This window comes from Lacerta agilis, chromosome 9, assembly GCF_009819535.1.
Source record: "Lacerta agilis isolate rLacAgi1 chromosome 9, rLacAgi1.pri, whole genome shotgun sequence".
In the NCBI taxonomy this organism is placed as follows: domain Eukaryota; kingdom Metazoa; phylum Chordata; class Lepidosauria; order Squamata; family Lacertidae; genus Lacerta; species Lacerta agilis.
Genome location: NC_046320.1, coordinates 64,531,103 through 64,554,203, shown reverse-complemented (window position 1 = coordinate 64,554,203; position 23,101 = coordinate 64,531,103). Strand labels below are relative to the sequence as shown.

The 23,101-nt window shown below is 42.0% G+C and overlaps 1 protein-coding gene across 2 annotated transcripts in view; it reads right to left on the bottom strand.

Moving 5' to 3' along the window:
* The window catches only part of MOB1B (MOB kinase activator 1B), a 28,356-nt gene extending 9,276 nt beyond the window's left edge, over positions 1-19,080 (bottom strand). The window contains exons 1-2 of one of the 2 annotated variants that reach the window (XM_033160885.1): positions 18,943-19,080; positions 2,099-2,265 (exon numbers count right to left, since the gene is read on the bottom strand). In XM_033160885.1, the coding sequence (XP_033016776.1) occupies positions 2,099-2,265; positions 18,943-18,956 (181 nt within the window). In that variant the 5' untranslated portion in view covers positions 18,957-19,080. The remainder of the gene's footprint in view (positions 1-2,098; positions 2,266-18,942) is intronic. The other variant, XM_033160884.1, reaches the window with a different exon arrangement.
* Positions 19,081-23,101: the final 4,021 nt, after the last annotated feature.

The following is a 23,101-nucleotide window of genomic DNA, read 5'->3' as shown; positions in this document are numbered from 1 at the left end:
ATACTGCCAAATTTTATTCTGTGTTATGTGTTAACTGGACCATAATCTTGCAGTCCTTATAAACAACACTTTAAGAGAGGTTGGTATTATTACCTCCAAACTGCAGCTAGGGAGAAGAAGAAGAAGAAGAAGAGTTTGGATTTGATATCCCGCTTTTCACTACCCGAAGGAGTCTCAAAGCGGCTCACATTCTCCTTTCCCTTCCTCCCCCACAACAAACACTCTGTGAGGTGAGTGGGGCTGAGAGACTTCAGAGAAGTGTGACTAGCCCAAGGTCACCCAGCAGCTGCATGTGGAGGAGCGGAGACACGAACCCGGTTCCCCAGATTACGAGTCTGCCGCTCTCAACCACTACACCACACAGGCAGTTGAGGTTGAGAGCAGAACATGAAAGCAGAGCTTGCCTAAGACCACCTATTGAGTTTATGGCAGAGGCAAGGTTCAAACCAGCATCTTCCCAAATCATAGCTCAATCCTTAATCCCAAAATGGTGTTATTCATTCAAAGTTTTCCATTTACATTTTTTTTTACACAATAGTTTCCACAAAAACCAAAGACCGTCTGTAGAATGCTCTCCCCAGGGAAGTTTGCCTGGTGCCTTCATTATATACCTTTAGGCGCCAGGCAAAAAACATTCCTTTTTAACCAGGCCTTTGGTTGATTTGAGTGACATCCTATGCTCTTTTAAAATGTGGGTGGTGTGTGGGTTTTTTTGGGGGGGGGTCCTGGGTTGTTGTTTTTATTCTGATTATGTATTTTGTGGTTTTATATTTTGCTTTTATTCTGTGAACCGCCTTGAGACCTCCAGGTATAGGGCGGTATATAAATCAATAAATAATAATACTATAATTTAACAATGGGTGTCTTAATTCAGCTGTGGGAGGGCATGTCTGTACAGCAAAACAGCTGTAGATGGAATCTGAGGGAGTCAAACTTACTAGGCATTTATCAGCTTTCAATGTTTGCTAAAAACAGTGGCGACATTTCTCTCAAGAAGAACAGCTGAAATTTAAAGAAATCACTATGGAAAATCCCCAGGGAACATGGCAAGCTTTCGAGCCCCAGACACTTCTGAAGCCACGTGTGATAAACAACACTGTAAAATCCACTGGTTCTGCTCAAAGAACACAGACAGACCACAGCTGGAACCATATCAGACCTAGAGAATTTGTGATCCATCAAGCTGGACAGAGACAATTAACCATTTGCTGCAGCTTGCCAGGGCCTCCAGTTGCTTCCCCTTTGTGCAGTTCCAGACAAGTGGAAAATTAGAGGGTCACAAGCTGTGCATCTACAAACCTACTTGCCACCTCACTATAGGTGAGTGCTTCTGACCTCCTGGTAAGCCGTATACTTGGGAGAATATAGATCACCTCGCCAGATTTGTGCTGTCGATGATTGAAGAAACAACAGGGGTTTCTCTTTTGCTGCTACAAGTTTTCCTTTCCGTCTTATTTTCTGGGTACCCAAAAAGTAAGAACTTGCCTCTGTCCCAAGTCTTCCAAGCATGCATGAGAGCTAAGGTGGGTTGGTTTAGTTCACTATTGCTTTCTCCTACATTGGTATACCCCTGTAAACAGTAACAGTAGCGGACAGTAGACATTCATGTAGTACCCCATGCACACAATTTCTTCTAGGCTACCGACTCTGGTTTTGATTTGCTTACCACCTGTACTACAGAATTAATTTATTAATTTATATCCCACCTTTTTCCCCTCTAAGGAGCTCAAGGTGGCATACATAGTTCTCCTGCTTGCCCTTTAATCCCTCCAACAACCCTGTGGGGTAGATTAGGCTGAGAGACAGTAAGTGGCCCAAGGTCAGCCACGGAGCTCAGTGGGGATTTGAACCCTGGCCTCCCAGGCACTATTCTAACATTCAAACCACTACATCATACTGGCTGCAGTCACATCATGGCACATTCAACCATTTCTAAAAAAGAGTGATTTCCAGAGGTAAGTTTGCAGAAATAAATTTAAGCATTACCCTCCCGGGGGAATTAATGTCAAATCTCTCATGCCTCCCCCCCCCCCCCCGGTTTTATCAGTCAATATTAATGCTCAAAAAACATACAGAGGGGAAGGGTCATGTTACTTACTGTTCACTGCAACCCATTCATTTAGATCTTCACCCTCAGGCAGCATAACAGCCATCCGTAGGTTGCCACTTCCCAGAGTGGCCTCTGCATGTTTCAGCAGCTCATATTGGTGAGAGCCTTCTGGAATATTCTTCTTTGGTTTAAAAGTTTTAGAAGAGCGGCTACCACTGCAAAAGGAGGGAAATATTTTGGTTTCAGAAAATCTTGTGTACTGGGGAAAGAGAGAGACAGGTTCACAGAATGATCCCCTAATCTTACACTAACATTCTTATGAGTTAGAATGTCTTCTCCCCTCCCCACAAAATATAAGATGGCTATGTGACTGTTGCATGCTTGGAAGCATGATGTACACCCTTATTACTTACCACAAAAAGGGGGGAAATCCATGGGTGGCGAGATTAGCAAAAATACAGATGACATGAATTTCATTCACACAGTCAAATAGCCAGCACAGGAGCTACTTCTCCATGTTGCAATTCCATCTAGAACACTGATCAAATGGAAAGGTCTACACAACTCCTGCCATTCACATGCAGCCCTTAAATTTACAAAGAAAGAAAGACTACACAGGATCTCTTAACAGTGAAGCCATAATTAACCTAGGTTAAGTGATCTCGAATCTGTACTCTTGCGTGAAAATATAAGAAGTGTGTTGCTAATTCAAGTGAAAGTTTACATGAAAGTCAAGATTCTTTTTTACAAATCTCAGCAACCAGCAAGTGTACAGAGGTCCACTGGAAACTGGCTAGTGGTCCATCAGTGGAATACTATCTGACTACCTTCTTTTTTAAGCTACCCATATAACATTTCTGTTAAGGACGTTCAGTGGTTGCTCATGAGTAAAGTGCCAGACGCAGAACTTCTAAAACTAAGTTCTTTATTGTGCACAGCTATATACAGTGGAGCAAAAGATCAAACGTCCATCTTATCCCTCTGCAGAGTCCAGGAATGACCCCTTCCTGTTCTTTGTCCAGCAAAAGAGGCGCGGGATTCTGAACCCCCGCCTCCCCCTTCCGCGTCCTTCCGGCCTGCGCCCTCGGAGCGTGGGAACCTGACCCCGTTCCCCACTTTCCCCTTGGCGCTGAGGCTCTGCGATCCTGTCAGAGCCCCTGCACCGCCTTCCTGCTTCCGACTCCCCCTCCCCACTGGAGGAATGGGAGCTTCCGGCGGGGGAGGGGGAGGACAAGCTGGTGAAATGCCCTGGAGGTTCCCTATACTGCTTTCCTGACAATTTCCTTTCAAATACCTGTCCCTTTTATTTTAGTCCTCTTTGGACCCACCATTTCTTCAAAGATGTAGAGGAATACATCTACGTACTCAAGAAACAGTAACATTCAAGGTGCCCTGTGTTCACCACAGTGTAATCACAGAACAGCAACATACTGAAAGGCATAGAAGAATGACTAAACTTTGAACAATTGTTTTGACAAAGGTTCAAATGCAAAAGGTTAATAAAAAAAAAATCTGTTCTGAACATGTTGGTTCCAATATGGCGGGAAGGCAGGGATAAAAATAGTAAACGTCTATCGTTTTGGTCAAGGAGTACAATTTACTCAGAAATCTTTAGGAGACAGAATAGGAAGTCCAATATGTTCTCAACTAAATCAGAGAAACCCTAAAGTCTACTGAACCTACTAACACTTTTTCAGGGCATCAGGTAAATTAATTAACTAAGAAGTAAATTCTAATGAAGATATTTTTCCAACATTCCCTTCTGATCCTCCTGAACAACCATAACATACATGCAAGTTATGCAACTTTGAAAGAAGTAATCTAGTTTGTGTCACCAAAAATATAGACACACAAGCTTTAATGAGTTTTTTGGGGGGGACTTCAGCATAGGTTACCCGAGCAGTGAAATTTGATACAACTAATCCCCTTAGCAAAGCAAACACAATGAATTAGGCAAACACATAGCATTGGACAGACAGAAAGGAACAAGTCAACGGCTTTGATGGAGTCACCTGAGGCACGGTTTGTCTTGTTCCAAAATCTTTAATCAGGCTGTATGGTTGTTGTTTTTTTATCTTCAGAGACACTTTTCTAACATTAAGGTTTACTGCTCTGGAGAATGCACTATTTAGTTAATGAATTTGTATAATAAATTAGTATACTGCCCTTCAGTAAATATTTCCATGATGATTTAGTTAAAACTAGACATGCATAATAAAAACAGACAAAAATCAATAAAAGAGCAGAAAAGAATGTATTAAAATTATCATGCTGGGAGACAATTAACTGAATGACAACCCATCACTCTGGATTTGTGCAGGGTTTACTCCTTAGCCTTTCCTTCTCCCAGAGATGTCCCACAAGGCAGTGGGTACGGATTTTTCATCAGGGTTTACTCCCAAACCCTTTCTCATGAAAGAGGATAGCCGCAAGGCAGTGGAGGTTTAGGATTGAAATTAATCCTAATAAATTTAAATTAATGAGGAGGTGGCCCTGTCGGCAACAGGGAAGGCCTGCTCTGGTGCCATTTGCGAAACCCCAAATACTTTCTACATATAATGGCTTTACAGTTTTTGATCCGCTAATCTTAAAGTAGGAGAAGGAAGGAAGGAAACGTGTCATTGTGGTTTGCTTATAACACACACACACACACACTATGTTATGTGCACACTCCTCTGTAAACATACAATATTGACTGTCTTCAGAAATGGGAGGGGATTCAGAGTTTTAGGAGCTAGCCCTATGCAGGTCTGAAAAATAATTCAAAATCCTATGAGCTCATCCTTCTTTTAAAATGAAATTTGAACACCTGATGTCATAGCTAGGTTTAATCATTAGCGTACTGAACACAAAGGTGCCTTGGGGTAAATGGTTTATTTCCATTTCTACCCCACTTCAAGTTTCATAAAAGAAAAAATGTATATTCATTTTTTGCAAGGGCTGTGTATGTGTGTTAAAAAATATCATTCAGCACACCTACTTGTGCATAAATCTGGGTATTAAAGGCTACCCCATCCAAGAACGTCTCGCAATACTTCTAGCAAGCTCAGACATCTAAGAAAGGGACATACTGTAATTGAAGGACAACCACAGAGTAGTTCGCTGTAGCCTTGCTCTTTGAACTTTGTACAGTGATGGCAGTATAGTAAAGAAGATGGTGTGGGTTTGTTTTTTAAGCAATCACAGCAAAGCATGAGAGAGAAAATGGCTGGGATGCTGTAGGCCCTACATTTCTTACGAGTAACGAAAATTATAACTTGTTTTCTTCAGGACACTTTCCACACCTCCAGCTGAATGCTATAGCTGCTGCCTAGACTGCAGGAGCATAGGTGATATTGGGGTGTTAGGGGAGGGGTAGTACCTCTGACGGGGTACACAATGTACTCCATCTGGGGTAGTTTGCCCACATTTTGTCCTCACCTTGCACTCAGCTCTCACCTGTGGCTCCTAGAAGCTGTCAGCAGGTGACAGCGGCCACACCCTGGGAAACTACTTCAAATGCTCAGTGAATTAGTGACTTCCCCTGTGTGTGAAGACAGGCTCTGGTGGATTGAGTGGACAAGACCAATAGTGGGTCCAATGGTCAAGAAGGCGTTTTCTGTATGTACTGTACAGGGAAGTGATGGGCAGATGGGGCTCATCAACTTGGGAAGGGAGCCCATCTAGAAGAAAAACTCTGATCCTAAACCCCTGCTGCCATGTGGGATATCTTTGGGAGAAGAAAAGGCTCAGGAGTGAACCCTACACAAATCTGGAGTGGAATCGCAAGACGGTTGGATGGGGCCTTGTACGTCACCCATGAATTAGTCAGGCCATCTAAGTCAGTGCTATCATTACATCTTGTAGCAGAAAATTCCATAGGCTGTTATAAATTTTGGAAATGTTTTACTGTGCCCTGAATCTATGCAACCCTTTCAGAAAAAAACATAATCTATTCACTTTCTATATACCATTCATACATTTGTAAATCATTCATCTTCCCTTACCCCAACTTAGTCATTTTTTCTTTAACCTTTCCCTTACAGGAAAGGTACTGCAACATCTTCACCATTCTGACTAATCTTTTCTGAACCTTATTAGGCACATATTCAACAAAATAGATGCAGTGAAGTATTTAAAATTTTCCTTTAAATACCATAGCAACCTACCCTTGTTACTTCTTCTTGAGGGACTAATATTATTAATCAGTGAGTAGGTAACAAAAATTAAAGTACTGTTCTATCTTTGAAACCTGCTAGGATTACCAGTTCTTAATTTGTTACTGTATAATCAGCTTAATCAAGGCAGTGATCTTGTACTCTGCGTTATTCTGCAAACCATACTTAATCTACCACTATTACTACTCCTGTACTACTAACACTCCTACATTTTTGTGCTTTACTTCAGTTTGCTACTAGTTTTCCCATATATTAATATGGGATTAAATATATCAGCAAACTTTCCTTTCACATTCAATTTCCCATCTCAATTATTTTTTATTCATATTTTTTAGTCATGCTGAAGTCTCATTTCTTATTTTATTGCTATTATTTAAGAGTTTTTATACTCCAGTGCTCACTGGAAGGGCAGATCCTGAAGTTGAGGCTCCAGTACTTTGGCCACCTCATGAGAAGAGAAGACTCCCTGGAAAAGACCCTGATGTTGGGAAAGATGGAGGGCACAAGGAGAAGGGGACGACAGAGGATGAGATAGTTGGACAGTGTTCTTGAAGCGACTGGCATGAGTTTGGCCAAACTGCGGGAGGCAGTGGAGGATGGGGTGCCTGGCGTGCTCTGGTCCATGGGATCACGAAGAGTCGGCCACGACTGAACAACAACAACAACAACAACATACTCCAACCACTACCCAAAGTTTTGAGGCTGCTTACAATATATTAAAAACACAATAAAATAGGCAAGGATACAATAGTCACTACAGTAGGGCAAAGGGCTACTCTGAAATAAATACCTCAGTGTTGCTACTGTTCATTATATGCAAGTCGTTTTCTTGAAGTGAATTAAGAAGCTAGCTGAATACCATGTACCTCCTTGATAATGTGGAAATATTAATTTATTCCTAACAATGTCTCTCCCTCTCATGTTGATGAGCCTTCCTTCACACACCAGAAGACTTCACACCGAAAATCAGCAGAACATGCAAATGCTGCAGCAGTTGCTGGGAACTATTCAGCAATGTTTGAATAAACTAAACAAACCAGCCAAAGGAAGCCTAAGCTCTAAATCTTTCTTTGCTTTTGTAATGGGTCTCTTTTGCCAAGCACAATCCGGTCTTAGGAATCCAACCGAATACTCTAATATTTTACTCTATGCATATTTTTAGCACATTCTCTCTTACCACAGCACAACACAGCTATAAATATCACACCATCAAACATGAAGCAAAGGAGGGTGGCTTTGTTCACTGTGACTTCATGTAGCAAGAGTAGCTTGCTCCTCAAAAAGAAAATACCAAAGATAATGATATAGCTGAAAATAAACAAGAACTAGTGCATTGAAAATGTTATATAAATTACAGTAGTGCCCCGCTAGACGAAAATAATTCGTTCTACGAGTGTCTTCGTAGAGCGAATTTTTCATCTAGCGAAGCGGCAATGGAGCGCGGAGGTTTTCGTCTTGCGAGGCAGCCCCATTGACATTTTCGTCTTGCGGGGCAGCCTTCCGCTAGCGAATGCCTTTCGTCTAGCGAGTTTTTTGTCTAGCGAGGCATTCGTCTAGCGGGGCACCACTGTATAATGAGAAAACACTAAGAGTCTTAAGGAACATAAGACACCTTCCCTATTCAACAAAATGAAGGTAAAAGTAAAGGGACCCCTGACCATTAGGTCCAGTTGTGTCCGACTCTGGGGTTGCGGCGCTAATCTCACGTTACTGGCCGAGGGAGCCTGCGTACAGCTTCCGGGTCATGTGGCCAGCATGACAAAGCCGCTTCTGGCAAACCACAGCAGCGCACGGAAATGCCGCTTACCTTCCCGCCGGAGCGGTACCTATTTATCCACTTGCACTTTGACGTGCTTTCGAACTGCTAGGTGGGCAGGAGCAGGGACCGAGCAATGGGAGCTCACCCCATCACGGGGATTCGAACCGCCAACCTTCTGATCAGCAAGCCCTAGGCTCTGTCGTTTAACCCACAGCATCACCCGTGTCCCATTCAACAAAATACACTGTCCTAAAGTCACATCCACACCATATGTTTAAAGCATATTGTTTCCTTCAAACAAATCTTGAACTATAGTTTCTTCAAGGTGCTGGGAATTGTGGTGCTTTAAATGTGTTTGAAAAGCATGGTGTGAATGTGACCTGAATAGTTCCTAATTCATTCACTGCATTGACACAAAGAACATAAACACTGAATGATCTTGAAGGAAGGAACATAAGACTATTTAAACAGAAGGGCAGCACCCTATAAAAAGGGGGTGCAAAGAGGAAAGAGACAAAACAAACAGCCAGGGAAAAGGAAATAACTGCAAAGGAAAGGGTGGAGTGGCCAGTGAAGATGAAGTCGACATTCAGACACAGAACAACAGGATATTATCTCAAAGCAGAAGCAATACAAAGAATTAAGGAAGTAGGGCAGACTCTTCATTACACTTTAAAATATCAATGCATTTTTACAAGAAGATGCTAACAGCGCAATCTTATGCTTGCTTGTTCAGAAGCAAGTCCTACTGTGTCACTTCCTTGTACAGTAATGTGTTTAGGACTGCAATCTAAGTAGCCTAATCAGGAACTTACGTTAAATTTCTGCAAAAGGATGTTGCTATTGCCACTGGGATTCCTCAGTTATTAAATATTATTTGTTGTTGTGCTTGTAAATAGAACAGAATATAACGGAGTTATTAAAGACAGGGTTATCTAGAAATCATGATCCACCTCTCAAACTAACCCACCTTAGAATCACAGGGTTGTTGTTTAGGATAAAATATGGGGGAACGGAAGAGAACCATGTATGCCACTTTGAGGTCTTTGGAGGAAAGGTGGAATATACACAATTCCTGGTTTAAAGAGCAAGAGCAGACAGCTGAGATGTAATAACAAACTACAATTTACATTAAAGGGGAAGTCGTGGGGTTTTTGAGCCCAAGGAAAAAATGGAGTACATGAGCATATGGCTCCACTTGCACATATATTTTAAGTAATACCAACCTATAATTTGGCATTACATCTGAAACATCTTAGCGTTTCATGGTATCTTGCCAGAACTAGAGAACTGTATTTGCTGTTAAGATAAAGATTTTTCAAAGGAACTCAGATGCAGTGATTAATGCAAAATTGGACCTTACAACCGATTTATGAACTACTCCCACTAAAATAATTTTTATATTGAAGAACAAATGTGCCACTACTTTCCAGCCATCTGCTGAAAGCTCAGTTTCTTAGCCCATAGATTCACTTTCCCTCCACCCAAGAAGATGAAAATTCTCTGAACAGATGCAAACTTATTATTTTATACAGAACCTTCTTCCATTGTCTTAGCTACAGCATCAAAAATATGCTAATGAAACGCTAGCCAGTTTCACTGTAGTGCTGCAAAAGGCACAGGTGCACAGTAAGCCGAGCTAATTGATAATTTCACTGGGTTTCCCAGGTATTATATACACTGTGGACCTTGACAAGAATCCTTTGCCCTTAGGCTTTAACGGCTGGACAAGCAGCCAAAATTCTGATGTATGGGAAACTGAATGTGGACAAAGTAGTAAAAAGCAGAAGCTAATTTATGCAAGCTCTTCTAATGCATGTTTGTACTCTAAATTCAGAGTCAGCTGGCAGCAAGTGATAAAGTAACAAGACAAAGTTAGTTAGATTATCTCAAAAATTCAATGAAAATTCATTAAGAACCTCTTCACTAGAAAAACACCCTTTAAGCAAAGGCTTGTTGAGAGTTGGTTAATCTGCAGTATTCATAGCAGCTCAGTACTTCTTGCTTTGTAGTGCTTAAGAGTAAAGATAGCCTACAGTACATTTAAAAAAAAAACCCTAGTAATCCGATTTTCTACCAACTACCCACAGCCTCTAGCTAGGCAGCAAGGTTGGTCCACATATGCAAATTTCATCATAAGAAAGTGTTGCTCTATCAATCCCAGCACTCTTGTCTCCAGCCATATTTAGCAAGATGTTCTGCTTGGACATTTCCTATTATTATCACCCCCACCACTATATGTCTCTAGCAGTCATTTTGCCTATGAATATGGAGGGGGGGTGCTCTCATGGGTAGTAACAATTTATAAAACCAGGTAAGTGGTGTGCGCGAAGGCCATGGGGATAGGAGGGGAGGATTAGTGACAGGTTGCCGGAGCCCAAAGGAGTGACATGGGGCAACTAATGTACATAAACACACATAATTCAGTGGTGAAGCATTCGCCTGCCTTCCGTGCAGAAAGCCCAAGGTTCAAACCACGAGGGAAGTTTATAATGCTGATATTTGTCTTACTGTGTTTTTATATTTTGTTGGAAGCTGCTCAGAGTGTCTGGGAAAACCTAGTCAGATGGGTGGGGCATCATCATCATCAACAGTAGTAGTAGTGGTAGTATTTCTCCAGGTAGGGCTGGTTAAAACTCCCAGTCAGACCATGCAATAGTGTGCTAGATGGAGCAATAGCCTGACTCTGTAAAGCAGCTTTCTATATAGCAATGAATTTCATAATTCTTAAGTTGCAGCAGAGAAAGCATTTAAAAATGGATGGCATGAATTGGCCATCTAACACAAACCTGACTGGCCCCAAACTCAGATATTCCAAGTGCTGGCAAGACTAACCAAGAACCCTGTTTAACTTTTTACAGCTGGTTTCAGACCAGTATTGCATGGAAACCATAGCTAATGTTAGGGAACAGGAGAGTATTCCTTCCTGAGAAGGGAACATGCATTCTCAAGAACGGCTCTTGATTTCTTAATTGCAATTAAGAGGGAGTCAACATTATGTCTGTGCAAGCTGCGTATGTGATTTAGGAATTATACAACAAAATGTAAATCATTTGAAAAGGAATGCAAAGGAATTTATACATTGTGACAACATTAACTTCTAGAGAAGTTAATGCACTCAGGGTAAATGGAGAATTTCTATTTAAGTTTTCATGCTTTATTAGTCTCTATGGTTTCTGACAGCTTTCAAAAAGAGGAACACACAGAAAGCGAATCTGCCAGCCTGGGGCAAATCCCTAAACTTCTAAAGCCAAACACAAGACGAAAATGTTAGAACAGAAAAACAGATGTTAGAGCAGACCTCAAGTAAAACTGCACTTGTGAATTATGATGTCCTTAAAAGCTACTGCAAAGAAATAAGATGAAACCTGCCAATTATTAAGGAAGACATGGAGTGGTGACAAAACTAATTTTTCAAAAAAATTCCTCTTCATCCTGGACATCCCAGATTGCTGTTCCAAGGACTGGAATAAATTTACAGATCAAATGTTGGCTAAAAACGTTCAAGAGGGAAAAGAAATTATTCCAATGACAAAAATAATTCACATTTAGTGTTTTAACCAACTTATTATTTTCTTCATTTCTGCAGCTTTTTCACTGTGCAAAGTATTGCTTTATTTTAATCTCACTAACCCTTTCAGCTTCCAGGTGAGCAGGGCATTATTATTCTACTTTTATGGCCGGAATGGCAGAGAATTAATTACCAAAGCTCAATCAAAACTAGAATTTGGACACACATCTATGCCTATTAATGGACTCCCATGGTAGCCTAGACAATCGCATTCTTCTTCAAGATGATGCCTGGAGGTATAATTTCCAAAATGATTGAATTGTTATATTTAAGCAGACAATCCTGGAATAATTTCCAATGCCCTTTACTTCTCCCATCAGCTTGGAAGAAACCTCTGGCTATCACTAGAAACAAGGCTACCACTATAAAAAGGTGATGCATACTGTTCTTTAAAATCTGAATGTTACCAGCAGCCCTGCCCCCAATTGGCAATGACTTCTCTATAGCAGGGGTAAGTAAAATCAAGTGAGGGCATTTAACTCGGTCCATAATGACAATTCCCTCAATCTCTGCCCACCTACCTACCAGTTGCCATCCTTCATCACTTCAAAAAGAAGTGGGAAGAGGTTGCCCCTACCCCCTTTAAGACTAGAGTGGAAAGGTTTGTGGGTGGCCCACCTGCCAAATTTGACCCATGAAGCAGATCCTCATAAGGATCGGGCCCATGTAGCCAAAAGGATTCTGCGCCCCCAGCCTATAACCTTTCATCACAGACTTCACTGTTTGCCAAAGATAAGTCAACTTCTGATTTGTGAGAATCTTTCTGCCTACAGAAATTCCGCGCACGCATTCTGACTCAACAACCTTTTGTTGAAAACATGGGGGGGGGGGGACAAATAAATCAATGCACTGCTCTCCAAAGTCGATAAAACAGAAATGTTTGCTGGCAATGGGTGCTGGTGTGGCAGGAGAGCTCTGCAAGCTAAGACGTTTAAAGGACCAAGGAGGTGAGGAGACATGGGAACTTCCTGACAGTAAGAGCTGTTTGACAGTGGAATTTGCTGCCAAGGAGTGTGGTGGAGTCTCCTTCTTTGGAGGTCTTTAAGCAGAGGCTTGACAGCCATCTGTCAGGAATGCTTTGATGGTGTTTCCTGCTTGGCATGGGGTTGGACTGGATGGCCCTTGTGGTCTCTTCCAACTCTATGATTCTATAAGTTTCACATACTGATTCAAAATAACTGGTGACAACTCTCTAGTGAGAAAGATTTCCCCAATGAGAAAAGTAAACAAATCCCCAAGCAGAAAACTTGGCCTCTGTTCACTCAGGGTTAACAATTCACTAAAATCTAAGGCTAGCAGTATTTGTTCTCAGTGACAGAGATGGGAAGGTTTGTCTTAGACTAATATTCAGATACAGCGAGAGAAAAGAAAAAGCTGTATTTGGGGAATAATTACAAAAATGTATTTTACTTTCTTAGAAATGCATTCTATGAGTCTTCGTAGACAATTAGGGGATGAAAAACATGTGCACCATTAAATATGAAATACATCGCATGAGGTGTCTCCCCGCCCGCCCCCACGCAGGAGTAACATAATGTAGAATCTGGTGCTTACTATGAACCATTAGGAAAGACATCAGCTCAGCTTGTCAATATGGCCTATACATTACCATTGTTGATTAAGTGCATACCTTTGGCATGCTAAATGCTATGAAGGCACAGAGAAAGATGAAAACAGCCTCCATTCTGTGGCTTCTCCTTCCCTGGGGTGGATATTATTCTACTGATGTAAATATTCCCTGGGGTGGATATTATTCTACTGATGTAAATATGTAGCTTTGACACTTCATATCCTTCCACATTCTATGGCAGCTTTGCAGAATAATTACATGATGCCCAATGTGATGACTTTGCAACAACATGGACAACTCTGCAACAACATGGATGAGCCATCACATAGAGGCCATTTACAGCTTCTTCCATGTATATAATTTTAAAAGTGCTTGACAAGTCTCCTGTGGGATAGCTTGATAAAAAGGAGGCAAGTAGGCTAGCTATTATCTTTTACATTAAAAAGGCACACCATGGGGTACCCAAAGGGCTTATAGCTGCAATAAGCCCATTCTATTCTAGATTAAAGCCTTCAAATCAATATTGTACAAAAGGAGGAGATCAGAAGAGAGGGGGGGTTGATGTAGCACAGGATACACAGTTCTAAAGGCTTGGGGCAATTAACAGATTCAAAAGCAAGCATAAAATACCCAGTTAACTAGCTTGCACAGAAGCATGAGTTCCTGCATGTAAGAGCATGTGCTTCCAAGCAGCACCAAAGGGATTCTGAAAAGGTATATAAATGGCATAACATGTATCCACATACTGTACAAGGCAAAATGAGAGCAGAATCTGACAAGAGAGTTTTCCCATAGCATCTCACTTGTGTGGCCTGAAAAGTGTGTGATGTGCATTTGACCTTTATGTTCAGTGAGCAAATGTCTGCAGCTATGGAAATATGTTTCCATAGCGGGGGGGAATTGTGTCTCTGCAGTGAAAAACAGCAATAATAATATAAGAATCTGAATCCATCTTAATGTCCTTATCATACAAATTTATTTAATGCAAAGACCTAGGCCTTAAGAGAAAATAGGGGCCGTAGAGTTTGATTTTTTTAAATGTACATTTAAACAATCTATAATCTTGGAGGCTTCCTAAAGATATGATGCAGAAGTTTAAAAAAAGAATCAGTGTCACTCCTACAGGTACATTTTATCTAGATATCTTAAACATGTTTTGGGCAAATATGCTTAGTTCTGTGCATGCTGGTGCTTTTCATTTAGGCTTACATAGTTGAAAGGTTATCTTGCTCTTAGAAGATAGCCTAGAAGCTAATTGGTAGCCTAAGTTCAAGGTGCTGATTCGGGTTTATTAAGACCTATATATCTTGGGACCAAGTTACATGAAAGATTACCTCGCCCCTTGTACACCCAGTCAATCACTGAACTCTGCACGTGAGGGTCTCCTGCAGATACCATCTTAACAGAAGGTACAGTTCCGCATAGTGTACAGGAAGCAGGCCTTTAGTGTTGCAGCACCTACCTACTCTTATTAGACAGGCACTGTCTCTGTTGTTTTTTCATCATCTACTGAAGGCTTCTTCTTTCAACAAGACTTTTGAGATCTTTCCCTGTCTGCATCTAGGTCGGAATTGTTTTTAAGATGCTTCATCACTTTTTGTTTGCCGCCTTGGGGTCCTTTGAGAGGAAGGGTCGGACATATATTATTTAATAAACAAATAAATTACCTTAGAAACCCAATGCAAAAACAAAAAATAGGCTACTGAAATATGATGAGCTTAAGCAAGGTGTGTGGGGTTTCCCCCCCTTCACAAGGGTTTCTTTTGTAGGCAATTTAAGCAATTCTAAAAAGCAGTGGTACATTGCCATATGGTACGCCTACCAGAGCTATCTTTAACATCTTCCTGGGAATTGCAGGCTATGGTTTCTGCAACTCTGCAGTAATTTGTTCTTAAAGTAACACTGCCAAATTGACCTATCTGAAAGTCTGCATTTCAAGTTTCCAACTGAATACTGTACTACTGTCCACAGCCCTATCATAGAGCCACAACACAAGCACAGCAACTCATAGCATCAATGCTACCTGCCCCACAACAGACCAGTGTTCAAATTTGCCATACGCACTTTGCACCTGGCTATCAGCCACTTGTGACCAAGTGAAGATGCCTGGGACCCAGGGTGGCACCTTAAGTCTCCAACATCCAGAGGTGCATGGCTGGGGATCCTTGGATCTTGACTGTTTTCACACACTAACAACACATCCTGAAGAATTCTACTTGAATGAATTTCAGGAACCAAAAAGTCCTATTGAAAAATATGACTTTTGACCTGTCTGACCCAAAAATGGCAACTAGGCATTCCATTTTGGCGACTGTAACCCTGGTTTAAAGAAGCCATTTGGCGCTTAGCTTATATATCTAAGTTTTTAACACTGCTACAGAAATGTTACCCATGTCTTGCCATGAGGAAGAGAAATTATGTACTTGGGCCACTATCTGTGTTGAACACTTGCGTTCATGCAAAAAAAGGAAACACAACAGGAACCAACATCTATTTTCTTAGAACTGTGAAAGCTCAAAAAGAACAGGCAGATCAGAAAACCAGCTTTCCTCCCCATTTCCAAATATTTTATGTTTTCTTCTGTGTTTGCTAACCAAGGCAGGTATGAATATAAAACCCCAAACCAAAGACAAGAAAATGGAAGATTTCTTGTCCTCTTCTACAAGAGCGGATGGATGGGCCCAACTCACAGATATATCTGCACAGCAAGTATTTCTAGGCAGTCTCAAACTTCAGGAAGAGTTCTCTTAAAAATGCAGCTGTCAGTTTGGCTTTCACAAGCAGAATGAAGATAACATGAGTTTACAGAATCAGAAATTACTATGGACCTTAATTATATAGAAAGAAGCATCAATCCACAACAGATCATTACTCCAGGAGACCAGATGAGAGCACCTCTTCTTCTTTTTTGCCTTTTTGAAAAAAAAAACACTTTATTTGTTTTAAATAAATTTGTTTTTAGATTCCCTTTCAAGATACAGTCCTTCCAAACTATCTACACGGCGCCACATGCACACAAAGAAAGTTATGTGGCTCTGGAAGTTTGCTTCAGGTGGTTGTGTGTGTGTGTGTGTGTGTGTGTGTGTGTGTTTTGCATAGACACAAATCCATTCCATATATTTTAATAAGAGGAGGAATGAGTCTCAATAAGGCATAACATTTTGACAGTTACTGTGGCTAAAGCATATGCACAGGACTGGGCTATCCCAATATGAAATAATAATAACCTGTATATTCTGGCGTATAAGACTACTTTTTAATCCAGGAAACCCTTCTCAAAAGTCGGGGGTCGTCTTATACACTGGGTGGAGAATCTGCGGTCGAGTATATCTCAAACTCTCTATTTTAACTGGAAAAGTTGGGGGTCGTCTTATATGCCCAGTTGTCTTATACGCCGGAAAATACGGTATATGCAGAGGTTCGTGGAAGCATGTATAAGCACAACTACATTTTACAGGAACATGACAAAATAAGTCTTCTACAACAAAGTGATTATTTTGTTTTAAGTCCCCAACATTTCCTTTCCCAGGAGTATACTGTGTTTTATTTTGTAAGTCACTTAACCGGTTTATGTTGATTGTCTTAATTAGACTGCCTCCACTCCAACCAGCAAGGACTGGAGATTACTTGGTTGTACTTTTGAACTAGGAAACCAAATAACAGAACAACGGGCCCTACACATTTTGTATGTGCCAGTTAGCTAACAACTACTGCTATCTGGAGCTGTTTTCATGTTGCAAGTGTCTGCATCAATCTGTCCTTTCCAGTACCTGCTTGCTATAAAGCCAGACAAGTTGTAACACAATTAGCTTTGAGTTTTTCAGAACATGTGCCAATCCTTCAAAAGTCCAAAACCTTTGTACTAGCTTTTAACTACATGGTATTCTGAAAGGCTCAAAGAACCAAGCAAAGTAGTTGTTTTCATGTGGTTTTCTTTAAGCCATCCTATGTTGGTTACTCAGATATTAAAAGTCAGGATGTTCCGTGGTGCTTACTGTTGTGTATAAGACTGTAGCCTTTGCCCATAAAATTCAATAAACTTCTTCAAATTGCTTCTTCAAGTTTAGTATTTGGGAAATGGAAGATATATATTTTCCAAATTCTGTGCTGAACCTCAAAACCTCAAAGCAAATAGACCCTTCACAAAAGAAGCCCCTTCTTCTGCAATTTTGAAGGCCAAAATGTTAAATTTAGTTTCTCCTATAAACATGTGTCCTGTGTTCCCTAGAGGGACTTAAAAGACTATCAAGTACCATGCAATCTACTTCTAAATTTAGATACGTATTTTAAAAAAAAAGATTTTAAGCAAACCAAAAGTTTGCTCTTCACTCTAGCAGATACTTTAAAAACTAATAATTAAGAGCAAACCAGACCACCACAACACAGTTGCAATCAATGACAGTACAAAAGGAGGAAGGGGATTTCTCAGGGTTATTGTCCAAGATGTCTAGCCCCCTACGTAACAGAGCCAGCTGCGTTCCCTGTCAGTCTCAGCAAAACAAAAAAACAACCCCCCACCCCACCCCACCCCAAAAACCTTCTCTACAAGTTGGATACCCCATATAACCATTATCTTAATCACAAGAACCACTCAAGAGAAAAACTGCTGCCTTTTCAAACACAGAAAAGGCCGGTGGGGAGAAGGGGCGATTAATTACAGACTCCTGTATTCCCTGAGAGGGGGGTGGAGGGGAGGAGACAAAATAGGGGATGCAATTTCATTTTATGGTTACAGACAGAAACCACTAGGGAGTCTCTCCAAGCTGCTGTCCAAGAGGGGACAGTGGGGGAGGGAAGAACAGGCAGACATATAGGGCACCTGATATTACAAACACCCCCACCACCATTCTCACCCCACAATTAACAGGAATCGCCTTATTTTCTATAATACAGAACATTTGGCTACAGCTGGCAATTCAGACAACAGCAGTGAGATCCTCCAAAATGCTAACACCCCCATTTTAGCTCAAAAGACACCCAGACATCCAGGAACGAAACAGAAACTTTTAGGGTAGGAAGCAGTTTCGGCGCAACAAATCAGCCTCCCATTTCAGCATAAGCGGACCAGTTAAATCTCTCCCCCCCACCACCACTGAGGTACAGAGGGGGCTTCCCAGAGCCCCCATCCCCCCAACCTCTCCTTTTTTAAATCAAAGGGTCAAGCAAGCAAAGAGATAACTTCCTTAAAAATAAAAAGCTTGCTTTTTAATATGCATTTTGTATTTTTCTGTTGCAAACCGCCCTGGGATGAAAGGCAGTAGGCGATGATGATGATGATGATAAATATGTGGGAAGCTATTTAAGGGGAACCAGCAACGTTAACACCAGAAAATATAAATAAAAGCACTTCCCCTTTTTTTTTTTCCTGCGGTCGGTGGGGGTGGTGGAGATTTTATTTTTTTTAACCAAGCATCAAGACATAAGGAACAAATGTGCTGGAAAGCAAAGGGGCGAGGGCGGAATTGGGGAGAGCCCGAGGACAAGGAGGAGAAAATGGGGAGCCTCAGGAAAGGGGAGCAGGAGGAAGCCAGCCATGGAGGGGGTGGCAAGGCATACACACACGAACACAAAGGATGAGAGGAAAGAGGCTTAAGCCACAGAGCAAAAAAAACAACAACCCAAAACACCCATGAGTAAATAACCCCCGTGGTGGAGGAGGCAGCGGTTGGAGAGCCAGGGCCCCGGGGCTGAGCCATGGGGCGCTGCGGGAAGGCGAGGCGGAAAGCGCTTCCGTCCTCCTCCACCGGCGGGGCTCGGGCGCCAGGAAAGGAGCCCGACTTGGGCCCTGCTACCGGCCAGGCGGGGAAAGGGGTTCCCTCGACGGCCCGCACTTACAACAAGAAGCTCATGGCGGCGGCGGAGGAAGAGGAGCGGGACTCGGCTCGGCTCCCAGCGGCAGGCGGCCCCGGCGGACGAAGGGGAGGAAGGACGGGCGAGCGGGCGGTCGGGCGGCGAGAGGGAGCGCGAGCGCCGCGGGGCGGGGACTGACGAGGCCGGCGGCTGCGGCTGCGGCGGCCGGGCGCCTCCTTCTTCCTCCTCCTCGGCGTCGCCCTTTCCCGCCTCCTTGCTGCCTTCGCCTCAGAGGGCGCGAGGGATGGCGGCGGCGGCGGCGGCGCTGGCGCTCTCCCGCCTCCTCCGGCCGAGGCCGGCCATAACGTCCTCCTCCCTCACAGACACCCCGGGTTTCTGTGAGGAGCGAAAATGGTTCCCCCACCCCCCTCAGCGGCCGCCCTTGACTAAAATCACAAGCCGGCCTTCCGCTTGGGGCTTGTAAAATGGTAAGAGCTGGACCAGGGGACCCCCCGAGGGTCATCTAGCCCAACCCCCTGCAATGCAGGGATCTCAGCTCTGCTTAGCTGCATGGCAGACGTCCAACAGGTGTTGCTTCTCTCTCCTCCTGGCCTGCAGTTTTGGGCTGCCTGAGGGGAAATGTTGCCGAGGGAAACGGGAGCTTGTGTTCCTGACAGGGAATAAAAGCGCTGTGTGTGTGGTTCTACAGCACCCAACACACGTTGTTGTTGTTTAGTCGTGTCCGACTCTTCGTGACCCCATGGACCAGAGCACGCCAGGCACTCCTGTCTTCCACTGCCTCCCGCAGTTTGGTCAGACACACACACATTATTATTATTATTATTATTCGCCACCCATCTGACTGGGTTGCCCAGCTGCTCCCAACAGTTAAATCCAGGCAATACGCAGTCATCGTGCCCCTTCTTCCAAATTTCATCTGCCCAACCTGTGATAAGCCTGAGTTGGTGCAACATAATATTGTTCTTCATTGCATTTGGAGAAAGCCAGCACAACTTATAAACAGCTGGCCTTACCTAGACTTATGCCTATTGCACTTCTTTTGTGTCATCTTGACTGCCGTACGCAGTATGTGCATGCGTGTGCGAAAAGGGTGCGACGCCTGGGTTACTTGCATTCTGGTTCCTTTTGCTCCACGTGCAGATGTCCAGCCTCCACTGCTTCTTGCCTTGCTCAGGGCCTTACTCCTGAAAGTAGCTGAAGGGAACCTGCAGTGTGGATGGACTGTTTCTTTTATGTGGATTTCCCATTGCTTTCTCTACCTTTGTCATGGACCCATTCCCATAGCTGGGGATCTAGGCAAGGTGAAGAGGTCCACTGAAACTGCTACACACACACTGGCAGCATATTTGCATGTTCTATCTGCCAACTAGGCAACATGGTCAGGGTCTCTCATCTTTTCTATTTATAACACTTATATTCTGCTTTATAGCCCCAATTTCGGAAGTAAATCCCAGTGTTCAACTGCTTACCCTCAGCTGGGTATTCATAGCTCTGCAGCACTGTTTAAATACTGTATATAGAAAAATATTTACTGATGTAGAGGTGGGGCTGTGTGTGTCTGTGTTTGGCGTCTGTTGTACTGACTTCTTGTATGCTAAATACAGGTATATCTTGCCTAGTGCCTGAAGGGGTGTGGGTAGTACCTCTGGTGATTGAACAGACCCAGATCGCTCCTTGAATGCATGTACACACCATCTTCAGTCAACACATCAAAGCATCTAAATTTTATTGTGTCAAAAAAAATGCCCCATGTCTCCCATCTTTGGCCAGGAAAGCCAAATGTATTTTGATTATTTCATTTATAAATGTAGACTAGTAAAATGGATTGTGCTGAATCTTATTGTCAGGAATGATCACTGTATGTTAAAACTGACAGGAGAATGAATCAATCAATGGGGTTTCCAAATTGGAAATCTGACAAACTTCCATCTACGCAAGACTGGATCCAAAAATTGACTGAATATGCGGAGTTAGATAACTTGTCTGAAAAAAATCAAGAATAAACCAAAACAGGTATTTGTTTCAAAATGGCAAGTCTTTAAAATATATTTGAAAAATAATTACAGACGGTATAAACTCTGTTGCAGCATTTGACTAATTTCAGTAGTACTATCAAGAATGATGTGAGATCAAAGAAAAACCAAGAATCAGTTAAACCATGATAACAGTTTTTACCGGCAGTAAGTTATATGTAATTGAATTAAGGAGCAGACAGGAGGTCAGGTCTGTAGTCAAAAGCCCTCTTTTCTTTTTGCTATGATGCTTTGTGTTTTTGTGTTTTTTTACTTGGTTTATTATTATTTCTACTTGTTTTTTGTTCAGTTTTGATGTATGGCTTTTTTCATTGTGCATTAATAATAATAATAATTAATAAATAATTTTTTTTAAAAAAAAAAGAATGAGTGGGGAAGCCACTGGTTATTTCTTTACCTTTAGAAATATGAGGAAATTCAAATGCTAGTCATACATATAAATAAAATTGTTTTAAATACTCTATCAGATATGTTTTTAATTAATCCGAGAAATATTCTTTGGTGTGTCTTTTTGTAAAATAGAGGTAGCTGATTGTTTTAGATATTAACATGTACCGGTAATTAAAGTCAAGGAACCTCCCTGGTAGCAGAAAAACCTGTACCTTTGTACCGTGAAGCCACTGTTCTTTGCCTGTTAATAATTGGTTCTACTGCAGCAATATTAAGGATCTCCATTTTTATTGGGTCTTTGGTTTAATTTCCAGCATTTGCCTCTTTATTTCAGGTAAAACTTTCCTACTTGGGAATGAACTATGAAGCAAATTAATTTTCACATCACTATCTTGAACCTGAATAAGACATGTTGCCTTTATTACACATGTGAATAATGTATATTGAAACAGAGATCAGATACCTAACCAAGCCTTGAAGAAGTGAAATGCCCTGATCTGGCAATCCACTTGATGAGTTCTATGGAAACTCTGATTTCTGTTTGGGTGGGTATGCCCCTTTACTGCAAACATAAGCACATTTTCTTAAAACTGTTCCACTGACATCAGTAAGCCTGACCTCCAATTAAGTGTGCTTAGGACTGGGATGTAAAATTAGATAAATACAATAAATGCAGAGGACCACAGTGAAGCATAATAAAACATAGTCTAAAAATTCAGAACTATTATTCTCTTCAAAATATTTTGCTTTTCAGTAGTATATTAAATTCCAATTGTTACTGCAGCAAACCAACAGTACTATTTTGGCTCAGTAACTGCCATGTGAGATAATTATATAACCTGAATTATATTCTGTTTCTACCGTATGGTTATTGTCATACTGAAACGGGTTACGGGTCAGTTGAGATGCTTACTCTAGTATGGGAAGCTCTGGTAGTCTATTGCAGTGTTACATAACCACAAACTGTTAAGACACGCTAAATCCGATCTGTCATTTGATGTTATCCACTCTACCAAATGGGCATAATGAAGTACTCTAGAATGGCCATAGAGCTGAACATTCACAAAACCATTTGGCTGCAATGTGACTTTTTCAGGCTTTGTGAACCAATAAAAAGTTGATTATTAGACAGTCACACATGGTAGCATAAAAACTGTAAAAATTGCAATTACAATTTGGTATGTACTCTTTTAAGTTCTATTTTGAGAGGGGGGGAGCGATGACTTGTTAAGAGAATATAGAGCTCATTTCATCATGTTTTTGGAATTGTATATCCAATACTTAGGGTTGTCATTTGCTTTTCACTTTAGCAGAAGTGCTGATCTTCTTGTTGGCAGTTTAAACTTTTCGAACGACTACCCAAATTGGAGGCGTCCTCAAAAAGAAATGCACCTTCTAATCCAGCACCAGTCAAGCAAAGGCCCTTCAGCGCCCTACAAACAAACCTGCATTATCTTGGGTGTTGTTGTTGTTGTTTGCAAAGTGACCCTTGAGGTCCTTTCCAACCAGGGGCGCCAACTTGAGTAAAATATTTTTGGGAGGGGGCAGATAAGTCCCGCACCACATAATCCATCACAAGACACACACACACCCTTTGAATGGCAATGCCCATCAACTCTGGGGTGGGGGCCCAGCCCCCTCAAATATTTTATTGGGGGGAAGACCTTGGCCCCTAAGAGTTGGCTCCCCTACTTCTAACCATACCATTGCACGTTTCCCTCAAGTGGTGGGGCCCAACAGGGCCTTCTAGTGGTCGACCC